This window comes from Bos javanicus, chromosome 14 (genome assembly GCF_032452875.1).
Source record: "Bos javanicus breed banteng chromosome 14, ARS-OSU_banteng_1.0, whole genome shotgun sequence".
NCBI lineage: Eukaryota > Metazoa > Chordata > Mammalia > Artiodactyla > Bovidae > Bos > Bos javanicus.
The window spans coordinates 65,597,748-65,619,594 of NC_083881.1; the positions used below are offsets into that span (position 1 = coordinate 65,597,748).

General features: G+C 39.3%; 1 protein-coding gene across 3 annotated transcripts in view; it reads left to right on the plus strand.

The window, feature by feature from the left end:
* STK3 (serine/threonine kinase 3) overlaps window positions 1-21,847 on the plus strand; it is a 310,098-nt gene continuing 288,251 nt past the window's right edge. For all 3 annotated transcript variants that reach the window (XM_061439280.1, XM_061439281.1, XM_061439282.1), the window contains exon 1: window positions 1-254. In XM_061439280.1, coding sequence (XP_061295264.1) covers window positions 229-254 — 26 coding nt within the window. In that variant the 5' untranslated portion in view covers window positions 1-228. The remainder of the gene's footprint in view (window positions 255-21,847) is intronic.

Below are 21,847 nucleotides of genomic sequence, written 5' to 3' on the forward strand. Positions count from 1 at the left end.
CCGCCTACCCTTCCCCGGCCGGGGCCGGCGGCCGAGGGGCGGGGCGGGCCGGGAGGAGCCCCGCTCGGCCTGCGGGCGGGGGATCCGCCGCGGAGTTACGGGAAAGTTGGTTCGAGTTCCTGGAGTTTCCTGCTGTGGCTCTCCGGGCTCGGCCGGCTGGTGCCCCGGCCCTCTGCCCGCCTCCCGCCTTCGCCGCCCACCTGGTCCCTCCTTCTGCCCCTGGCCGCCATGGAGCAGCCGCCAGCGCCCAAGAGGTAAACGAACGCGGGGCGCGAGGAGCAGGAGGGAGGCGGCGCCGCCGGCCGCGGGGCGGGGGCGGCTAGGCCGGGCGGGACCGCGATCCCCTTTCCGCGACTGCCGGGCCCCGAGCCGGGCGCGCCGGGGGTCGCAGGGCGGGTCCTAGCGCCCGGCCGCGCCTGTCGGTGGGTGAGGCGGGGCCGGAGGGGAGGCCGAGCCTCGAGTCCCCGGCGACTCGCCGGGCCTGGCGCGCGCGGGGAGAGTCGGGGGGCAGCGCGGGGCGCCCCGCGGCTGGACTCCGGGGAAGGGCGCGGTTCTCCCTCGTGACAGGTTCAGCATCTGGGAGACGTAAAACTAGGAAATTACTGGGCTTTGTACAACCATCTAGGCTTTCTTGTCAAATGTTTTCCAGAATGTTGCCCACCCCCCACCATTTTTTTTTTTTTAAGAAAGAGGGTTGTTTATTTACAGTTCAAGGAATATTAATAGCTAGACAGTCTGTAAAACTTAACTGTGCAAATGCTGCACTAACAGGTGTTCCTCGCCCCTTACTCTGCAAGTTCAAAGTATTTATGGATGCAGGACAGTAGGAGTCTTAAATTAGAACCCCTCCCCCATATGAGAGAGAGAGAGAGAGAGAGAGAGAGAGAGAGAGAGAGAGAGAGTGTGTGTGTGTGTGTGTGTGTGTGTATAGGTTTGTTTTTCTTTTAGCATGTAAAAATAGTGATGCTTTGGTATTTACTGTTCTTTAATATTCTCTGGTATATTGGAAAAGTAGCAGTACACACTAGTTTTGAACTTGAATTTGAAATGGTCTTGAAAAGCTAAATCAAGGCTGTCCATTGATACAAATTGGTAATGTGTATTTCAAAGAGTGAATCAGTTGATTGATGTTGGATAAAGCGTTTCACTTCGATCTTTCATTTTTAATTTGTAAAATAAGGGTACCAGTCTTTCTCCCAGATAGTGCTGTTGTGAAGAGTGAAGAGTTTTGATAGCTAGAGATCTTTAGATGAAAGGCAGTATATTCAAGAATATGGAATAATTGCAAAGGTAGGAACTTGGTGACCTATTGTGAATTGTGTGACAAGACATGTGAGCCTTGAAGCCTGGGAACCATCTGTTCAGGTGAAAAAGTGGGGTTGTTGGGGAGTTTCCAAAAGAGACCTGCTGTTGGAGCCCTTGATAAATTCTTCTCTGGCATTTAAAAATATCCCAATTCTAATATAGATCTGGTACTCAGTTTTAATACTGTAACAAAAACTGGAACCAGTTTTCCCCCCATTTTGTTTTGGAAGGACTGTAAAGGGTACCTCTGAGATCCTACAGTAAGGCCAAGTTGAATGACTGAATTGAAGGAGAAACTCTCTCTACTGATGAGCTCTACGCCAAGTTATGAGAGTTTCACTGTAGATGTAAGAGCGAACCCCTGCCCTCGCAGGGACAGTAGAGAATCTGGAGGGGTTGGGGGAGGGGTGGTGGTGTGTACCACCATCCGGTGATGACATACTTTTCAAAGTGGTTGGTTGCACGTTTAAGAGACTTAATTTTAGCTCTCTTCAGAGAGACGTGTTCATCCAGGAAGGCATTTCTGAAGCACAAAAGATATGTGACAAATCCCATATGTTTGAATGTCTCTTAAAGATTTTTTTCATAGCGTTTTCTTTTCCATCCTATTGTTTAATCCTTAAAGCAACCCCATTGAGTAGGTTGGATTATACACATTAATCCTGTTTTATAAGATGAGGACACTAAGAGGGTTCACCACATGGAGGGCTATGACAGAGATAACTGACAGTGAATTTTTGTGTTGCGCCTCTTAATGATTGCCCTCTAATAATGAAATGAAGCTACCATTTTTTTTTTTGAGATCTTAACTATTTGCCAAGAATTTTGTATATGCATTCTTTTACTTCATTGTCTCAAGGAATAGGAATCCTGGCTCTGCAACTTACTGTGCTAGTTCTGAATTTAATTTCTTCATCTGTAAAATGTGTTTTGGAGTAAATGAGGTCATATGTAGAGCACTTACAGTACAGTGCTTCATAATATGTTCAATAATGTTAGTTGTCTATATTTTCCTTATTAAATGAAACTTGGAAAGGTTAAATAACTTGGTCGGGTGGAGGAAGTGCCAGTAGAACACTTACTTCTTAATATGTTCTTAACAATTGCTTCATAATATGTTCAGTACTGTTGACTCAAGGGTTGTGTACCCACTCATTGTGTCCAGTGATGCCTCTTTTTGAAACTGAAACTCTGCTTGCTGTCTTAGCATTCCACGAGCATCTCTTTCTATAATCTTCTTGTCCCCTTTGCTTATTCTCCTTTTAATCTCTGTAAGAATTCCACTTCGCTTGTCTGCTGTGAGTAGTTCTCCCTTAGGGTTCAGACATTATTACATGCTCACAAATGTGTTGCTGATGATCAAGTGTATATGACCCATAGCTGCTTCTCAGTATTTTTGGTTTCTTCATGTGGATCCATTTCTTTCATTATCTTACTTAGTTTGTCACTACATCATATCAGATTTTCCATCGGAAAGTCTGTGTCCACCCCCTTTCATTCCCAGTATTACTACCCCATTCCAGGGTTTTAAGACCCTCACAGTTGATTTATAGCAGTGCCTTCCAGTTGGGCACTGTAGTTCAGCGCTCATCAAAACATTTTAACAGCAGAAGAGCTCTCTTTGGCGTAGAGGCAGAGCCCTAGGACTTGGTTCTCAGTGCCTCACCTCCCTCTGTTCCCCTTTTGGTTTCGTATGGAATCCTCTGCTGATCTATAGCAGGCTGCACTAGTTCATCCTGCACACAGCTTCTGTTCTGATTTTTTTTTTTTTTGGCTAAAACATCACTTCAGTCATGCTCTTCCTTTTTTTTTGCAGGGGCGGGGAGTTTGGGGCACACTCGTTGAGGTACCCAAGAGCTCCATAGCTTGGTCTCAACCTTAACCCCCAGCCTTATGTTACTTCTGCAAGCTGAATCTTTCCTTCTAAGGTCTCCCTATTGTTCTTTGTTTAGATTATAGGCTGTGGGTACTCCCAGGTTTGCCTTTGTTCATGATTTTCCCTTAGAAAAGTTTGTGTTATTTATCTATTATTTTTTTACTAGTGATCTATGTTTTAGTCAAAGTCGGCTTCATAAAGTATCTTATTTGAGTGCTTTCTAGCGTAAACTGTTTCTTTTTATTCCTATAATGATATTCATTTGAGTATCAATCTTAAGATTGTTCTTTTTTTTTTATTACAAAGTTTTAGACATCCAAAAGATAATGGGAATGAATTTAGTAAATACTTACATATCACCACTCAGCTTTAGAAATAAAATATTCCCAATATAATTGAAGCTCCCTAAGTATCTCTCTTCTCATTTGCATTCCTTTCCCATCCCCTTGAGGGTTGTCACTGTTGTGAATTGGGTGTTTGTCATTCCCGTACATTTTGTCATTCCCATACATGTCTTTAAACTTTTAGTTTATATATATATATATATATAAACTGTTTTTTATATATATCTGACATAGCATCAGGCCTTGATATTAGGCCGAGCTTTGCCACTGACTTTGAAAGTTGCTTCTTTGGGTGTCATTCGTCTCCTCTGGGAGTTGGAGATTCCAGCGTACAACCAGTTCTGAGAAACTAGTGCCTAGATGACCTGGAAGGCCCCTCTTACCTTCCCAATATTGATTTGCTCTCCTCAACAAGGCCCGTGTTAACATAGTGATAGGGCTGACCACATCTTTTGCCTAATTTGAGAATCAGAATGGCTTTTAGATCCCCCAGATTTCCTTAATACCTCATCACAGAGATCTTCAGATGTCTTTATTAAAATGAAGTCCCTCTGGGAAGGGATGTATCACTAACTCAATGGACATGAGTTTGAGCAAGCTCTGGGAGATGGTGAAGGACAGGGAAGCCTGGTGTGCTGCAGTCCTTGAGGTCGCAAAGAGTTGGACAAGACAGAGCAACTGAACAACAACTGGGAGAGGAAATCCACTAAATGGTTGTCAATTATCAGTATTTTGATAGATTGAGTTTATCAGATTTCTGTTTAGGGGAACTACTAGATGACAGAAAAATGACCATAGAATAGGTGAGTTTTGATAGGTAGAGAGGAAAGTGACCAAACATGGGCTCTTCTCCAGGTAGAACATTCATAGAAGGGGAGGTGGATCTCTGTGGTAGGTGGGGAACATGAGAACTCTGGTTGCTGGAGGGTACTTGTCAAAGAGAGGATAGAAATCATTGTTGGAGAGAAATCCTTTACCAGATAAGCCTGGTCCCTGATGGGTTATAGGATTGATAGTTATTTAAAGTTCATTGATTAAGGTTATACTTAGAGGACAAGTTGGATTGAAGTAGTGAAAATATCGGAAGGATTATGAGAAAAGAGTAAACTGCTGAAGCTCAAGATAAGAAGAGTTATTTGAGTTAAACTGGTGAAAGCTTCCAGCTTCAGTGGCAGGCAAGCAGAGGAGATGTTCAAGTAGTTCAGTGGGAAAAGAATCCGGCAAACAGTGTCTCTTTACATTAACGACTTGGCTCCATAACCAAGGTTTCATAACCTGCTAAAGCATATTTGTCCTCCCTTTGGCTTTTCTTGGTTAATCCGGGGTGGCTCCAACTCCATTAGAATGGATTTAGGCCCTATAGATGGGAACAATCAATTGGCTCTTCCTTTCTAGAGAGGAGTATGACAGCCTCTGGAGCAGTTCTTGGTGAGCAAACTTTAGTTGTGCGTTAAGACAGGAGATAAACTCAGTCTTTTAGTCAACTCTTGACAATGATTAATTTATGCATTGTTCTTTAAGGGGCTGAGATACAGCATATATTGGCACTGAAGAATTTGTTAGGATGTAAAGAAAAAGGTAAATGTATGTTAAACACAGCTAGTTTTGGAATTTGTTTTCCTGAAATAATCCCAGAAAATTTCAGTGCTCATTCCAGAAATGTGTACTAGTAAAGCTTTAAAGATAATGGGTTTAAATTGAGCACTTCTTGTTTGGTTGAATAGGGGGAAAGTGCTTAGAATTTAGTTTTTCTAGTTTCAAAAAAGTCTGTGTAGAATTAGAGGTACTGTCACTTCAGCCCATCATATATTATTATTATTATTATTTAATATTGATGATGAGACTCCAACGCAGCAGTTTTATGAAATGAACTACGTGTAATGTTCTCTGGTATTTTTCTATTTTCTGTTCTTTTCTAGTTCTTTGAAAAGTTGCTAGTCATGACCCACCAAATTTTGATAACCTACTAACCAGTTGTGAACTACAGTTTGAGAAACCTTCATTGGTATATATAGTTGTGACAGTGAGAAAATTGATTGTGTTTCCAGCACTATTCCTGATACTTCAAAGCTTGATGATGGCATTGCCAAAGGAATCCAGAGTGGTATAATTGTAACAAGCTATACATACAATAGAGCTATTCTTTGTAAAACAAAAAGGAGGGAGGTGAAGGAGAGAGAGGAAACCATTATTTAAAAACAACTTTATTTTGAACACTGTGTCCATGTCCCAGTTAAGGTACGGAAAAGTGGAAAATGATTATGCCTGGCATCTGACAGGGTTTATAAAGGAACATATTCCCTGGTGGCTCAGTGGTAGAGAATCCACCTGCAGTGGATGAGACGTGGGTTCGATCCCTGGGTCAGAAAGATCCCCTGGAGCAGGAAATAGCAACCCACTCCAGTATTCTTGCCTGGGAAATCCTGTGGACAGAGGAGCCTGAGGGGCTATGGTCTGTGGAGTTTCAAGAGAGTTGGACATGACTGAGCGACTAAAACAACAACAATAATACATGAAGGTTTCTTGAAGGTAAAGGCTTTTTTGCCTTGTGATGTAGAATGACCCTGTACGCTGGAAATATCCCACTGTAATTATGATAACCTCAATTTCTGACTCCATACCAGCTCCACCCTTTCTGTCTACCAGAGAGGTCTTTAGATTTTTCTTCTAAAGTGAACATTTACTCTGATAGACATTTTCTTTTTCAGTTGTCTCAAGCTTCTTGTTATGATTTCATTTGAATTGCTTCGTGTGTCAAGATTACTCTAATTTTCCAAAGCTTTTAGCTTATAGTGTAGAACAAAGATTGTATATTTGAAATGTCTTATTACAACTGTTTTTTTCTACATACAGTCTCAAGTTGCATAAATGAAAGTAACAGATATGTAAACAGACATGTATGACAGTTAAAAATAAGTCCATTGCTTGCATGCCGTGAAATTGAGGTGCAGATTACCTTGAACTTCTTAAGAGAACCTCAAAAGATATATCTTAAAACATGACTCTGTAGCAAAATGAGAATTACAGAAAGCTGTCAGCATTAGTGATAATATAGGTGTACACATGTAGTACTGTATGTGGGTTCTGAATTAGTGTGCACATGTAGCCCTGATTTAATCTATAGATGTTGTGTAATACCAGACATCTTAGTAATGAGGTAAAATGGAGTAAATTTTTCGGATATGTTGTTATAAGTATTAGTATCTTGATACACAAAAAATCGGGGAAATCGTTGAGCATATATGATTTCTAAAGATGAGGTAGTTTCTTTAATTCAAAATATAAAGTGTTATTCTCTGTCCAGGTCTTTTCTTTCTTTCTTTTTTTTTTTTTTTTTGCTTTAGTGTTGCTTTCTATATCTGTTTTTTTTTTTTAATTGAAGTGTAGTTAATTTATAATGTTATATTAGTTTCAAGTGTCCAGCAAAGTGATTCAGTTATACACACACACATACATGTATTCTTTTTCAGGTTCTTTTCCATTATAGGTTATTACAAGATGCTGAGTATAGTTCTCTGTGCTGTACAGTAGATCTTTGTAGTTTACCTGTTTTATATATAGTAGTGTGCATGTTTTAATGCCAGACTCCTGATTTATCTGCCCCTCCATCCCTTTGGTAACCTGAAGTTTGTTTTCTCTGAGTCCATTTCTGTTTTGTAAATATGTTCATTTTTTTTAGATTCCACATATAAGTGATATCATATGATATTTGTCTTTCTCCATCTGACTTACTTCACTCAGTATGAGAATCTCCAGATTCATCTATGTTGCTGTGAATGGCACTGTTTCATTCTTTTTATGGCTGAGTAATGTTCCATTGAATATATGTACTGTATTTTCTTTATCTAGTCATCTGTTGATGGACATTTAGGTTGCAGATCATGTTTTCACTTCTAGAGTTTTTGGTTTTCTGAAATTGTGGGACCTAGAGTTCTGTGATTGAAAAGAAATGTAAGTTCGGATTATTTTTGTGATTTAGGTGAACTTTTTACATATTTGAAGAAATTAAAGAGAATAGGCAGTTAATTTTCTTGACTCTTTCTGTCTCTGGCCATATTATTTTTTCTGTCTGGCTGGTTGCCCCATTCTCCTGTTTCTTTTTAAAAACTGACTTTCTTTAAGACTCACCCATTATTGCTCACGGCATCAATTGGTTGTCACCCTTGAGTTCATTAATTTGCTCAGTTATTCATATCTTTAGTAATTGCTAATTAACTACCTTTCAAATGCCAGATGTACATGGTTGAATGCAACAGATGAAATCTTTGGCCTCGAACATCCACTTTAGTTGGAGCTTGAGCTGTGAGGGAGAGAAGCAGTATATATTGTTAAGGGAGATGGTGGAACCTGCTTGATAGGGTAGTTGAAGGAGGTTTCCTAAGAAGGTAGTACTTAAGCTGTCAACATGAGGTTGACAAATACTCTGTGTGAGTGTCTGCAAAGAGTATTCCAGGCAGAGCAAAAAGCTATGAGAAGGCCTGGAAGTGGGGAAGAGTTTACAGTGTGGTGTGTGGGAGGAATTGAAATAAGGCCACAGTGGCTGTGTTGTAGACTGGGAGAAAGTGGTTGGAGATGAGGTCAGAGAGATGGGCAGGGATTCAATGATGCAAGCCATGATTAAAGGAATTTGGATTTAAGTCAGTATAGTGGCTGTCACTAAAGGGTTTTAAGTGGAATTTTAAGCAGTTTGTGTCTTTATAAGAGCACTCTTATTGCTTGGGTAGGATAAATTGTAGAGGGTTAAGAATAAAATCTACTCCTATGGCTCAGTGGTAAAGAATCTGCCTGCAGTGCAGGAGAGGCAGGTTCAATTGATCCCTTGGTGGGAAAGATCTCCTGGTGAAGGAAATGGGAACCCACTCCAGTATTCTTGCCTGGGAAATCCCATGGACAGAGGAACCTGGTGGGCTGCAGTCCCTGGGGTCGCAAAGAGTTGGACTCGACTGGGTGACTGAACACACACACACACACACACACACACACACACACGAATAAAAGCAGGGAAACAAGTGAGAAGGCCATTGATGTAGTTCTTGGTTAGAGATGGTGAAGTCCACGGAGATGAAGAGAAGTGGACAGATTTAAGTTATGTTTTGGAGTTAGAAATGAAAGACCGATAAATCAGGTGTGGGGAATAAGGAAGAAGGAAACAATTCTGGCTCGTGGGTTTTGGATTTGGCAATTTGGGGGATGGTGAAAGACTGGGAGAAGAACAGGTTAGTTATCTATATTTGCTTCCTTAGAATTCCAAACTCCCAGGAATGTGAATCTGTTTGGCCCAAAATGTTGATATTAGGTGGTTCCCCCAAGAAGAGGAAATGTGTAGGGAGGAAATGATGGGCATTGACTTCTTTCTTCAACCTCTTGTTTTTACTGCATTAGACTAGAGAATGGGAAACAAATCAAGCCTTTGTTAAGTGTTGAAATGTTTGAGTGACCTGATATTTAAGAAAAACCTTAGTCTACCCACTCCAGTATGCTGGCCTGGAGAATTCCATGGACTGTAGAGTCCAAGGGGTCGCAAAGAATTGGACACGACTGAGTGACTTTCACTCTTTTATCGCAAAATGAAACATCAGTAAAAAACAAATGTATGGTTTGATGAATTACTATAAGGCAGACACCCTTATAATCACCAGTCAGGTTAAGAAACAGAGCTTTGCCACCCTCTCGAGAAGCCCCTTCTGAGTGCTCCATGCCAATCACAGCTACCTTTCCCCACATGTAACCATTGTCCTTACTTTTATGGTAAAAACTTGAATGTGCATTGCTGGACACTGTAGGTTAGTCTTGGCAATTAAAAAAGTTTTAATATGAGTTGTTTTTAATCTTTAGGTTGGTCCTCTGTCTTTTCTCTTCTCCTTTTCCTGTTGAATTGTTTCCCACAGCCTGGATCTTGCTGATTGCTTACTCAAAGCGCAGTTCAGCACGTTCATTTGTCCTCCATATTTCCTGCAGATGGGCAGCTGGATCCAGAGCTCAAGTCTGGATCCAGGGCTCAAGTCAGTCCCTTAGACATCATAATAGGTGGTGTTGTCAAGACTGTATGAGTCACTTAATGTCTAGTTGCCTCTCTTTTTTGTGATGTTAGCAGCTGTTGATGGTTAATACTTATTTCTGTTAATTTGTTGGGAGTTGCAGAATGGTGAAATTGAAAATACACCATTTTGTTTTCAATTATTAGTTGGAATGGTTTTTTAAAGAGTCACTTTTCTTAGCTTCTGTTTGGTTAGCCAGTGGTATAGTATGTAAAGGAAAGACAGGATAAATGCTTGATTCTTTCCCTTTATTTACCTGTTTTTAAGATAATGAATCAAGTCCCTGTTTTCCTCCAAAGGGGACTCATTCCTTTCTTTTTTTTCTTTTTTAAAAATGCCATTGTGAGCTGATGGGTATAAACATATTTGATGGATTTAATTCATTGCATTTACTTTTGCTGCAGCTCAGAGTGTCCCATCATTGATCAGTGGGAATCCCTTTAAGCGACAGCATGACCCGCATGGTCTTTGGAGAGCTTCTTTGCTCTCTGCAGAGGGCTCATCTTGTTTATCTTTTGTCCCAGATCTGGAATCAACCTGTACAGTAAGCCCTACTTTTAGTGAGAGATGGTATTTCAAGACCCTAACCTGGCCACTATATGATGTTATTTTAAAATAAGAGTTTTATTTCTAGATAGGAAACCTGACTTGTTTTTTCAAACTATGGGCTAGTCTGTCAAAAAATGTGAGATAGCACTGGCAGTTTTACACTTTTTCCTGGATAATATCCACCATGCATTTATGTTTCTAAGTTTGAGTCAGAAATTGGACATGTGTAGACAGATTTCTGTGGTAGAGACTTTTTAGAGTGGACTTTTATCTTCGTCTTCTCTCTATCTTAGTCTGGTTACCATGTGACCCACTGTTATCCTAATATCTAGCCTCACTTTTTTCTTACCTCTAAATGTTTCAGGTGACCTAGTTTCTTCTTTTCTTAAATGAGAAAAGGAAAATAAAAGACTGTAAGACAGGTAACACTGCTAGTGACCTGATCAGATTTCAGGCCTTTCTTTTAAGGTAGACCTTTTAGCTTACCTTGTCTTGTATGCATACAAGTGTATCTGTGTAAAAACAAACAAAATTCAAGGGCATCTTGATGCTGCTTAATAAATCCAGCCCTAACTGACTGTAGTATGGTGGACTGCAAAATGAAGCACATCCAGATGTTAAATGCCACATGTTGCTGCCTTTTACTTTTGTTATTAACACCTCTTGTTAAGTTGTATTGTGCTTTTGAATAAGTAACATGAGATACTTGTTTCAGTGACATAGTTGGGAAATTACATTTGCCACTGTGTCACATAATCATAGAAAGAATTAGTTTTGATGTAATTGCTCACTATATTAAAAGACACTAGGTTGCACTTACCAGTTGCTGTGTGAATTAGTCCATCATTGCGATCAAATAGCAGCCAGTAACCATTTTCCAATGATATTAAATAATGTCTGTTCAAACATTTTTAATAATTAGTGAAATCTAGATCACAAAAAGGGATTAGAGAGAAATGATTGCTCTGAATAGAATTTATATTTTATGTAATTCTTAAGAATTATTAAAAAAAGATGAAATTAAACAAAGGAATTTCATAAAAATTCCAGTGGAAACTTAATAATTTATGTACTCATTAGCGCTTGAGAGGAAAGTATTTTGATAATTTCCTTTTCCTGGTAGATAAGTTTTCCTTCTGTACACCTGAGTCTCATTTATACTTCCAAGGTCTTTTTTTCTAAAAGAATTCAAGTACTAGGCCAAGATAAGAAAATGGGATCACTCCACCCCTTTATATACAGACTTGCAGCACTTGATTAGTCGGCTTTAGTTAGTGTTCATAAAAAAGTCATGTGATGTAAAACAGTTTCCCAAAATAGTGATATAGTGATAACTTTCAAGTATCGAACATTACTGGGAAGTGTGGTGTATTATGTAACAGATTTTCCAAATAAATGAAGTAAATCACTTCAAGCATTATACTCTTAAAATATTTTTAAAACAACCAGTTTTGATGGAAATTCATTTCAAAGTGAGGACACTTGACCCAGTCTTCTGAGACAAACCATTTGCTTTCTTGATTACTTAATATTACTTAAAAATAAATTTTAGTTCATGAAAAACCATAATAAAACTCATGGAGCTGTTTGTAGTGTTAGTCTGTGGAAGCAGTCCAGGGTGCTGTTTCGGTCGCTGGAAGCTCTGCTGCTGCGTATAGCTTTCCTGCCCCGACCCCCAAGTCTAGTTTCACTGTCACCTGTTTTTTCTCTTTGCTGTGCTCTTCTCTAAACGACGGCTTAGAAATAGTGATCTGACCTAACGCTAGCTTTCCCTTTCTCAAAGTAAAGGCTCTTTGTTCAGTTTTTGCTTACCAAAGACCTTTTTCTCTTCTGGGTTCGGGTTCATAGTACGTCTTAATCATCTTTTGACTAAGCAATTATTGTGCAGTGAAGGAGAGCAAAATTCTTCAAACTTTCCTAAATTTCTAAAATTTAGCATGAAAGTAACAATTTTTTTTGCATCAAAAAAGCACCAATTTTACCTTAAAACCCTCACAAAACTCCCAAGTTAAACAAATTTCTGTCATTTTAGAGCATTGCTTAGATTTTGAGGACTTATGGTATTACCAAACTGAATTGATGTTTCAGAGGTATATTTGTGTACAAATAGGACTTCCCAGGAGAAGGCAATGGCAACCCACTCCAGTACTCTTGCCTGGAAAATCCCATGGAAGGAGGAGACTGGTGGGCTTCAGTCCATGGGGTCTCGAAGAATCAGACAGGACTGAGCGACTTCACTTTCACTTTTCACTTATTGGAGAAGGAAATGGCAACTCACTCCAGTGTTCTTGCCTGGAGAATGCCAGGGACAGCAGAGCCTGGTGGGCTGCTGTGTATGGGGTCACACAGAGTCGACACGACTGAAGTGACTTAGCAGCAGCAGCAGCAGCAGGACTAACCAGGTGGCTCAGTGGTAAAGAACCCGCCTGCCGGTGCAGAAGCTACAGGGCTGGGAAGATTTCCTGGGGGAGGAAGTGGCAGCCCACTCCGGTATTCTTGCCGGGATAATCCCATGGACAGAGGAACCTGGAGGGCTACAGTCTACAGTGTCACCAAGAGTCGGACTCGACTGAGCACACACACAGATACACGCACACACACAAATGCGGTAAAGTTGCATTTGTAGTAGTTTATTTTTGATTTCTGTGGGTGAAATATTTAAGCTTTTTATCTTTCTTATGATGATTGATCTTTTTTGTCTGTTAGACACAGCTGTAATTTTAAAATTTTATTTTTATTTCTTAGGAAAAAACCTCAAACAGGTGAAAATAATCCCAATTTTTTTTAAAAAAACAAAAGGAATTTTCACAAAGCACCAAAATCATGAACTATTTCTCAGTTTCCTCCCCTTAATTTATTTACAAAGAACCTCAGACAAACACTGTGAAGTGGTTTCCTATGTGCCGTTGCTGTGTAAGTAGTCAGAATGCGATGAGAAATCAAGCGAAACAGTGTCCATCTCTGCAAACAGCTGAAAGCAGCCACTGTCCCACAGGTCGCCCCATACGTCTCTCCATGAAAGCCTATAAAAATTATGCGGAAGTCAGAGTACAGAACTCATTGAATGATAGAAATACTAGTATTGTTAGAGTTTAAACTTTCCTTGAATTTAGACTTTTATTAATGTGGTTATTACACCTTTAATTAATGTATTAATGTTTGGAATTGTTGCAGTTAATTATAGTGTTCTTCTAGGGATGGGAGCAAGGAGTTGAGAGTGTGTAGAGAATAAATCCTCATAGTTTATTTTCAAAATTTGAGGTATGGGGAAATAAATGAGGAATAAGACATGAGTAAATACAGTTTTTAAGTGTAGGTAGTCTCTTTAGCGGAGAAGGCCATGGCACCCCACTCCAGTACTCTTGCCTGGAAAATCCCATGGACGGAGGAGCCTCGTAGGCTGCAGTCCATGGGGTCACTGAGGGTTGGACACGACTGAGCGACTTCACTTTCCCTTTTCCCTTTCATGCATTGGAGAAGGAAATGGCAACCCACTCCAGTGTTCTTGCCTGGAGAATCCCAGGGACGGGGGAGCCTGGTGGGCTGCCGTCTGTGGGGTCGCACAGAGTCGGACACGACTGAAGCGACTCAGCAGCAGCAGTCTAGCACAAGTCATAGTGGATTTTTTTATATGCCAGGTTCATGAGTAGACCTTGGGAAGTTTCATGTAGACGTCTCCTCTTTTATTCTTAATCAGTTAAAGATTCTGTTCCCTTTTTTAGTTCTCAAATCTAGGTATGGTTGTTGAGTGTTTAAAAGTCTATTTTGGTGGGATGTGAGTATGTTGAAGCATTTTTAGATGTGCTGTTTTATGTTGTCTGCATTTTCTGGATTTGTATTTTTTGAAAAATGAGTTAGTAAGAAAGTAAATGCACTAGCTTGTCTGTAGGGCTGCGGAGTGTATCATAGTGTTTGTTAACTTCATAGAGGTTTGTTATAAGAAATTAAAGGGAATCATGCCACTTTCCAGTTGAGGGTAAGTGAAAAAATTCTTAGAAATTAAAAATGAAAGACTCCAAGGGTGAAGGAAGGGGAAAAATCTTAACTTCTTCTTTAAAGTCCTTTGCCAGGAAATTATAATTTTAGAGTACTTTCGGGCAGAGAGCCCAAGCTGAGAGGAAATGGTTTGATAGAGTTGAAAAACAAGACTTTCATTTAATTATGAAGTCCTGTATCCATTGTAGACCATTTATTTTTTGAGTTGGATTTTAGTTCGTTCTAATGCCACTAAATTAACTAAACCCTCATAAAATTTCATACAGTTTTAAAAAGTAAATATACTATGAGATCATCAAATTATATCTGTCTTACTATTTAAGAAGTGATAATTGCTAGGAAAACAGTTGAGAGCCAGAGCTTTAGTCAGGTAGACCATGGTTCTCGGAGAAGGCAATGGCACCCCACTCCAGTACTCTTGCCTGGAAAATCCCATGGATGGAGGAGCCTTGTAGGCTGCGGTCCATGGGGTCGCTAAGAGTCGGACACGACTGAGAGGCTTCACTTTCACTTTTCCCTTTCATGCATTGGAGCAGGAAATGGCAGCCCACTCCAGTGTTCTTGACTGGAGAATCCCAAGGACGGGGGAGCCTGGTGGGCTGCCATCTCTGGGGTCGCACAGAGTCGGACACGACTGAAGCGATTTAGCAGCAGCAGCAGACCATGGTTCTAATCTTAGTTCTGCCATTTCCTGATGCAGTGGTGGGTAAGTTACTTGAGTTTTTTAAATCTCGGTATACTCACTTATAAAGTGGAGGTGATAATAGTACCTTCTCTTTGGGTTTTGTGAGGATTAAATGAAGTCTAAAAAAATTATGCAGAAGTCAGAGTACAGAACTCACCGAATGATACAAATGTTAATGTTGTCAAGAGTTTAAACTTCCTTTAAGTTAGACTTTTATTAATGTAGCTATACTTTTAAACAGTGTATTGTTTGGGATTATTGCAGTTAAGTCTAGTATTTTTCTAAGGATAGGAGTAAGAAGTTCTGAGTGTATAGAGACTAAATCCTCATATTTTATCTTCACAATTTAAATGTAGGGAGAAAATGATTGGAAATAAGTGATTGGTAAAGCATTTACCTCTGAACAGTTTCTGAAGTGTTGTAGAAATGTGTCTGGTATTGTTGACATCTTTTGAAGGAAGACACAGTTTTCCACTGGAGTGCCAGGGAATTTCCATCTTTGAGACTTCATTGTGTTTGTCATTAGCCTGAATAGAAATGCCTTTAAAGGGGATTTTTTAAAGAAAGCACTTGAATACATTTTGTTTGGTGTTATATTTATTCATTAAAGTATTCAATTAGTGCTAAGTATGAAGTGGACCCTGTAAGCCCCAGTAAGCAATCATCCTAGGTAGGGTTCAACCCCTGGTAAAATTGCACGTGTCCCATGGACGGAGGAGCCTGGTTGGCTACTGTCCATGGGGTCGCAAAGAGTCAGACACGACTGAGCGACTTCACTATCACTATCACTAATGAAGAAGAGGGCCTGGCTAGAGTGCAAATTCAGCAGCAGAGAGAAAACTCCATACAGTCTTCAAGTGCCAGAATTACATTTTGGGTCTGTTGAGCCAGTTCTCTGGTGGGGGCCAGTACTAGTGCTTGGGTCTCCTTGAACTCAATCTCCAAGTGTTGCAGGATGGAAATAGCAAACGTGGCTTGTCTTGCCAGTACCTGACTGAGCTTGAGCAATTGCGTCATACTTGGTGGCTCAGAGGTTAAAGCGTCTGCCTCCAATGCGGGAAACCCGGGTTTGATCCCTGGGTCAGGAAGATCCCCTGGAGAAGGAAATGGTAACCCACTCCAGTATTCTTGCCTGGAGAATCCCATGGACGGAGAAGCCTGGTAGGCTACAGTCCATGGGGTCGCAAAGAGTTGGACACGACTGAGCAACTTCACTTCACTTTAATACATGGAATAATAGCTCTCTGCTGAATAGCTGATGGCTTCTCAGAATCATAAGCATAGATGCCCTGAAGAAGAAACTTTTAAGTTCATATCATCAGAGTTATCAACAATCCCATTCCAGTTGGTCCTGATGATACCATTAGGGTCCGTTCCTTCTGGGCCGCCACGTTCTCTGTTAAAATCCGCAGAGCCACCAGACATGATCCAAAGAACCACTCAGTGCCTGACTGAAAAGCAGCAGTGCAATTGTAACATTTAAATAGCCAGTACTTGTAGCAATACCTATAATGTAATCAGTAAAATACAGGGAAATTTGCCAGAAGGGAAAAAGACATGGAAAATGACAGAGCTGAAGTGAGGTAGAAGGTGCTCTTTGAAGGCGGAATCTCTCTTTTCTCAAAGCTGGGAGTTTTTTCTCTGTTGCTGAATTTGCACTCTGGCAGGTCCTCTTCTTCAGAATTAGTTTCCTAAGAGATCTAGAGAGCCTATCCTGATTATTCTTCACTAGGGAGCTAGATCTAGCAGTGCAGAAAGCCGTTCCCTTGTGTTTCTATTTACATGTCTCCGGCCAAAACAGCCCGAATAAAAATGGGCAAAAGATTTGAATAGACATTTCCCCAAAGAAGACCTGGGAGAAGACTGCTTTTTCCCACTGTGTTAGCAATGATGTAATAGGTTATGTTCTTTCCTACTTTATGAGATAGACAGTCAATCGACAGAAAAGCCAGATTGTATTTTCAGTTATTTATTTGAAAAAGATAATTCTAGGGTATGTCTGCTAAAGTATGTAATACACTATATCTTGATAGCTCCATGAGAGAGATATCTTGGGGGTGACTTGTTCTCCACAGAATTCACCGGCACCTTTGAGAGTGCGTATTCTAAAGGACTCAGTCTTGAATAACTTTTTTTGGATCTGTGATTAAAAACATTTATGATGAAATTCTGAGGTGTTAAAAACCACAGTATGTCAAATACAGACGAAATTATACTCATTATATTGTGTTTGCCAAGGCAGGAAAATAGGACAATGTATTTGTGTGTGTATGTATTTTAAATTGGCTTCTAATTATGAGGTTTTCTTTTTTATCTGTAAGGCCTTTAAAGCTGATGATATAAAAATTAATTAAAATTATACCATAAACCGAAATGATCAGTTTTCATTTAAAATACCAGAAAGGGAAAGAGGAAATACAGATGAACATGAATCGTTTACCAAAATAAATCATGTGTTTTCACTTGACAAATACCCCTGAGACCATCTTTTTGCCTCAGTTAAATTAGTAACATTTCAGTTGTTCCACATGTTGAGAAAATAAGACATACGGACTAATAGAAAATTCTCATTAAGCTTTTACTGGATTCACTTGGGGGACCTATGACTTGTTTGCTCAAAGTGAGCCAGTTTGCAAGCCTACTTTAACAAAATAATTATTAACTCCCAAAGAACTAAGTGGTGGTTAGATTACCTTTTGGCTTAGTATTAAAGATTTGTTAGTATAATGCTCTCTCCATCACTATATTCATGTGTGTGGCTCATCTTGAGCTACTTTGTGCTTCCTTGTCCACAAAGAACATGAAGCACAGGGCAACATCGTGATGTTTTGGAAAATGTAAGAGACTTCTTTTTCTGGTAGGGATAAACTCTTACTGGTTCATTGTATCTTTCTTTTTTGTTGTTGTTCAGTTTGTGAGTCACGTCCGACTCTTTGTGACCCCATGAGTGCAGTGTGCCAAGCCTCCCTGTCTTTCAGTATCTCCTGGAGTTTGCTCAGTGTCCATTGAGTTGGTGGTTCTGTCCAACCATCTCATTCTCTGCTGCCCGCTTCTCCTCTTGCCTTCAGTCTTTCTGAGTATGAGGATCTTTTCTGAAGAGTTGCCTGCTCATATCAGATGGCCACAGTATTGAAACTTCAGCTTCAGCGTCAGTCCTTCCAGTCAATATTCAGGGTAGAGTTCTTTTAGGATTGACTGGTTTGATCTCCTTGCGGTCCAAGGATCTCTCAAGAGTCTTCTCCATCACCATAACAGGAAACCATCAATTCTTTGGCGCTCAGCCTTTTTTATGGTCCACCTCTTGCATCTGTACATGACGTACATGACAGTATCTTTCTACACTTCTCTTCTTTTCCTCATTAGCCCCTTCTTATTTTTATTTTATTTTTTTAACCCGGCCCATATCTACAGCCATTCTTTTGCCATTATCTTTAACTTCCTTGTCTCATTGGTCTTCTGTAGCATCTGCCTGGCAAAAGGCCAGATTCTACTTTTCTGCCTTCTCCTTGCCTACCGTAAGACTTCTGAGCAATGCTGAAGGGAACACGAAACCTTGAAGATTGCCTCTGGTGTTTAACCCCAGCAAGAGCAAGATTGCCATGGCCTGTAACCTCAACAAGGTCTCAGGGCTATCTAGTAGTCCTGTTGAACTTTGTGAGATTTATTATTTTGTTTTTGTTCTCCACTCTGGCTATTTCAGATATAGTTGTGTGTCTTCAAATCTCTGGTTTTGACTTCCTCACTTAAAACAGATGAATATTCCTCCTACTTCATAAAACAAGTAGAAGCCAGTGTTTGAGAACTCACTCAGCTTTCTGTCATCAGCCCACTGTCTTACCTGTAACTCTGCCTATCTTTACCTCTTGTTATAATGTGAGAGGTTAGTATCTCCAGCCCTCCAAGGTGAAGGCACCCCCGTCCACCTGTGCTTTGGATAATTTCATGTAGCCTTTTCAGGGATACGCTTTAATAGTTATTTCTTCTTATTTCTTTATTTTCAACTTTTTATTATTTTACTGATTCATTCCCAACAGCATTTATGCTTATTCAGGCATTCCTGATTTTTTTTTTTTTTTGCTTGTTTGGCTTTATCTTCTTCTTTCAACTCATGTCGTCAATCACTTGTCCTTTTCAGAAACTTCTAGTGTAGAGTGATTCATAGCTGTCTCTACTTCTTCACTTTGTTCCATTATCTCAAACCATTGCAGTCTGGCTTCTGCCTCTGCTGTTCCACTGAATTGTTCTTGCTGTGATCACCAATGATTTTTTTACCACTACATTTACTTTTTTGGTAAATTAATGTTATTGAGGTGTAATTTGTATATACTAAATGCACCCTTTTGCTTTGGCTTTTTGAGCTTGGCAATAATGATTTTGAGATATATTGAGGATATTAAATATATTAGTAGTTTGTTATGTTTTATTGCAGTGGAGTAGTAGTCCATTGTGGAGAAGGCAATGGCACCCCACTCCAGTACTTGGCCTGGAAAATCCCATGGATGGAGGAGCCTAGTAGGCTGCAGTCCATGGGGTCTGGAAGAGTCGGACACGACTGAGCGACTTCACTTTCACTTTTCACTTTCATGCATTGGAGAAGGAAATGGCAACCCACTCCAGTGTTCTTGCCTGGAGAATCCCAGGAACAGGGGAGCCTGGTGGGCTGCCATCTATGGGGTCGCACAGAGTCGGACATGACTGAAGTGACTTAGCAGCAGCAGCAGTAGTCCATTGTATGGATTTACAATAGTTTGTTTATTCATCCACTGGTTGCTGGACATTTGGATTTTTTGGGTCAGTTTTTGGTTGATTTGAATAAGACAACAGCCTTTTGTATTTAAGTCTTTGGTGGACAAACATTTTCATTTTTATTGATCAGTACCAGGAGTGGAATTGCTGGGTTGTATAAGTTTGTGTCCATGAGTTATAAGAACTGCTAACTTGCTTTCTAAAGTGACTGCTTAATTTTTCATTTCCTGTATTGAATGTATGAGAGGTCTCCTTGTTCCACATTCTCACCAATACTTGTTATTGTAATCTTTTTAATTTTAGCCTTTTTTTTTTTTGTGGCTGTGTGATGTTATCTTATTGTAGTTTTATTTTCCATTTCCCTAATGACTAATGATGTTAATCATCTTTTAATGTGCTTATTAATCATTTGTTTATATATTTTTAATGAGGTGTCTGCTCAAATTTTTTTTGACTGTTTTTATTTTTGAGTTTTTGTCTTATTGTTGAGTTATAAGATTTTTTTAATGTATTTTGGATACAATTCCTGTGTCATAGAATCATATATGTGAGTTTTGTTCTCCAGTCACTTAGATTAAATAGTTCTGTATCAGTGTGTATGTATGTGTATGCATGTACATGCGTATGTGTCTGGAATTTGTGTGAATATAGTACCCACAAAAACAAGCAAAATGACCCACTGTCAAAAGATGAAATAGTCAACAGAACCAGAATCAGAAATGATATAAATGTTGGAATTATCATACAGGGGTTTTGAAGTTACAAGGACTACTGTTTGTTAAGTGTCTACTGAAAGGTGGACAACACACTAGACACTTAAATAAAGAATTTAAGCTGGTTGATAGTATTGTTTTGTCTTCTATATCCTTACTGATTTTCTGTAAATTTACTGTATCAATTACTGAGAAAGGAGTTGTTGAAATCTCCTGCAGTTATTTTGAATTTGTCCTTCTCCTATCAGTAATTTGTTTTATGTTTTGTAAGCTTTGTTTTAGGGTGCTTACACATTTAGGGTTGTTACCTCTTCTCGATAAATTGTTTGTCATTACAGAATGTCCATTTTTAGCCCTGGTAATAATTTCTCTGCAGTCTTCTTTGCCTGGTATTAATACAACCACTTTAGTTTTGCTTTGATTAGTTTAACACGGCATCTGTGTTTGTATCTATAATATCTATATTTATCTATCTGTCTGTCTATATCACCATCTTTTTACTTTTAACCTCTTTTTGTTAAGGTAATGTCAGCATGTTGTTGGGTCTTATTTTTTATCTAGTCTAACAGTCTTTCTCTTTTAATTGAATGACTTGACTATATTATTTAATGTAATTAACCAATATATATTTTGTTAACTACATTTTCCCCACTTTTTTCTTAGTAGTTGCCCTAGGGATTATAGTATGTGTCTTTATTACAGTCAACTTCAGATTAACCTGAGTCCAGTAAGTTTGCTTCATTATAGCTCCATTTAATTTCTCCTCCTTTGTTCTGTTGTTTTTGTATATATTTTACTTAAATATGTTACAATTTCAGCAGTTCAGTATTGGAATTATTGGTTTAAACAGTCATAACATAACTTTAAACGTAAAAGTTTAAACATAAAAGATGAATATATTCTCTTTTATGTTTATGTAAATATTTACCATTTCTTTTCACCCAAAAGTATTCCCTGTATTATTTCTTGTAGAGAAGTTCTGCTTGCAGTAGATTCTATTAGTTTCAGTTTATCTGGGGATATTCTTATTTACCTTTCATTTTTGAAAGATAAACTTGCTGGATTTAAGGAATCTTGGATGACATTGTTGTTTTAACGTTTTGAGTATTTCTTTCACTACCTTCTGACTGCCGTGCTTTCTGATGAGAACTCAGCTTTTAATCACATTCTTGTTCTAATTCATGATGAGCCATTTTCTTTTGCTTCTTTCAGAAATTTCTTTTGGTCTTTCATCAGTTTGATTACAGTGTATCTAGATGTGGATCTTTATGTGTTTATCTTCATAATCATTTAGTTTCTTGTATGTGTAAATTACTGTTTTTCATCAAATTTGGGAAGTTTTCAGTCACTGTTTTAAAAAAGAAGTTTTTTTCTGCCTCTTATTCACTCTTTTCTCCTGCGTGCTTTAGTGCTATGTTGCTTCAGTCATGTTCGACTCTGTGATCCTATGGACTATAACCCACCAGGCTCTCTGTCCATGGAATTCTCCAAGCAAGAATACTGTAGTGGGTTGCCATTTCCTCCTCCAGGGGATCTTCCTAACCCAGGGACTGAAACTGTCTCTTGTGTCTCCTGCATTGCAAGTGGATTGTTTA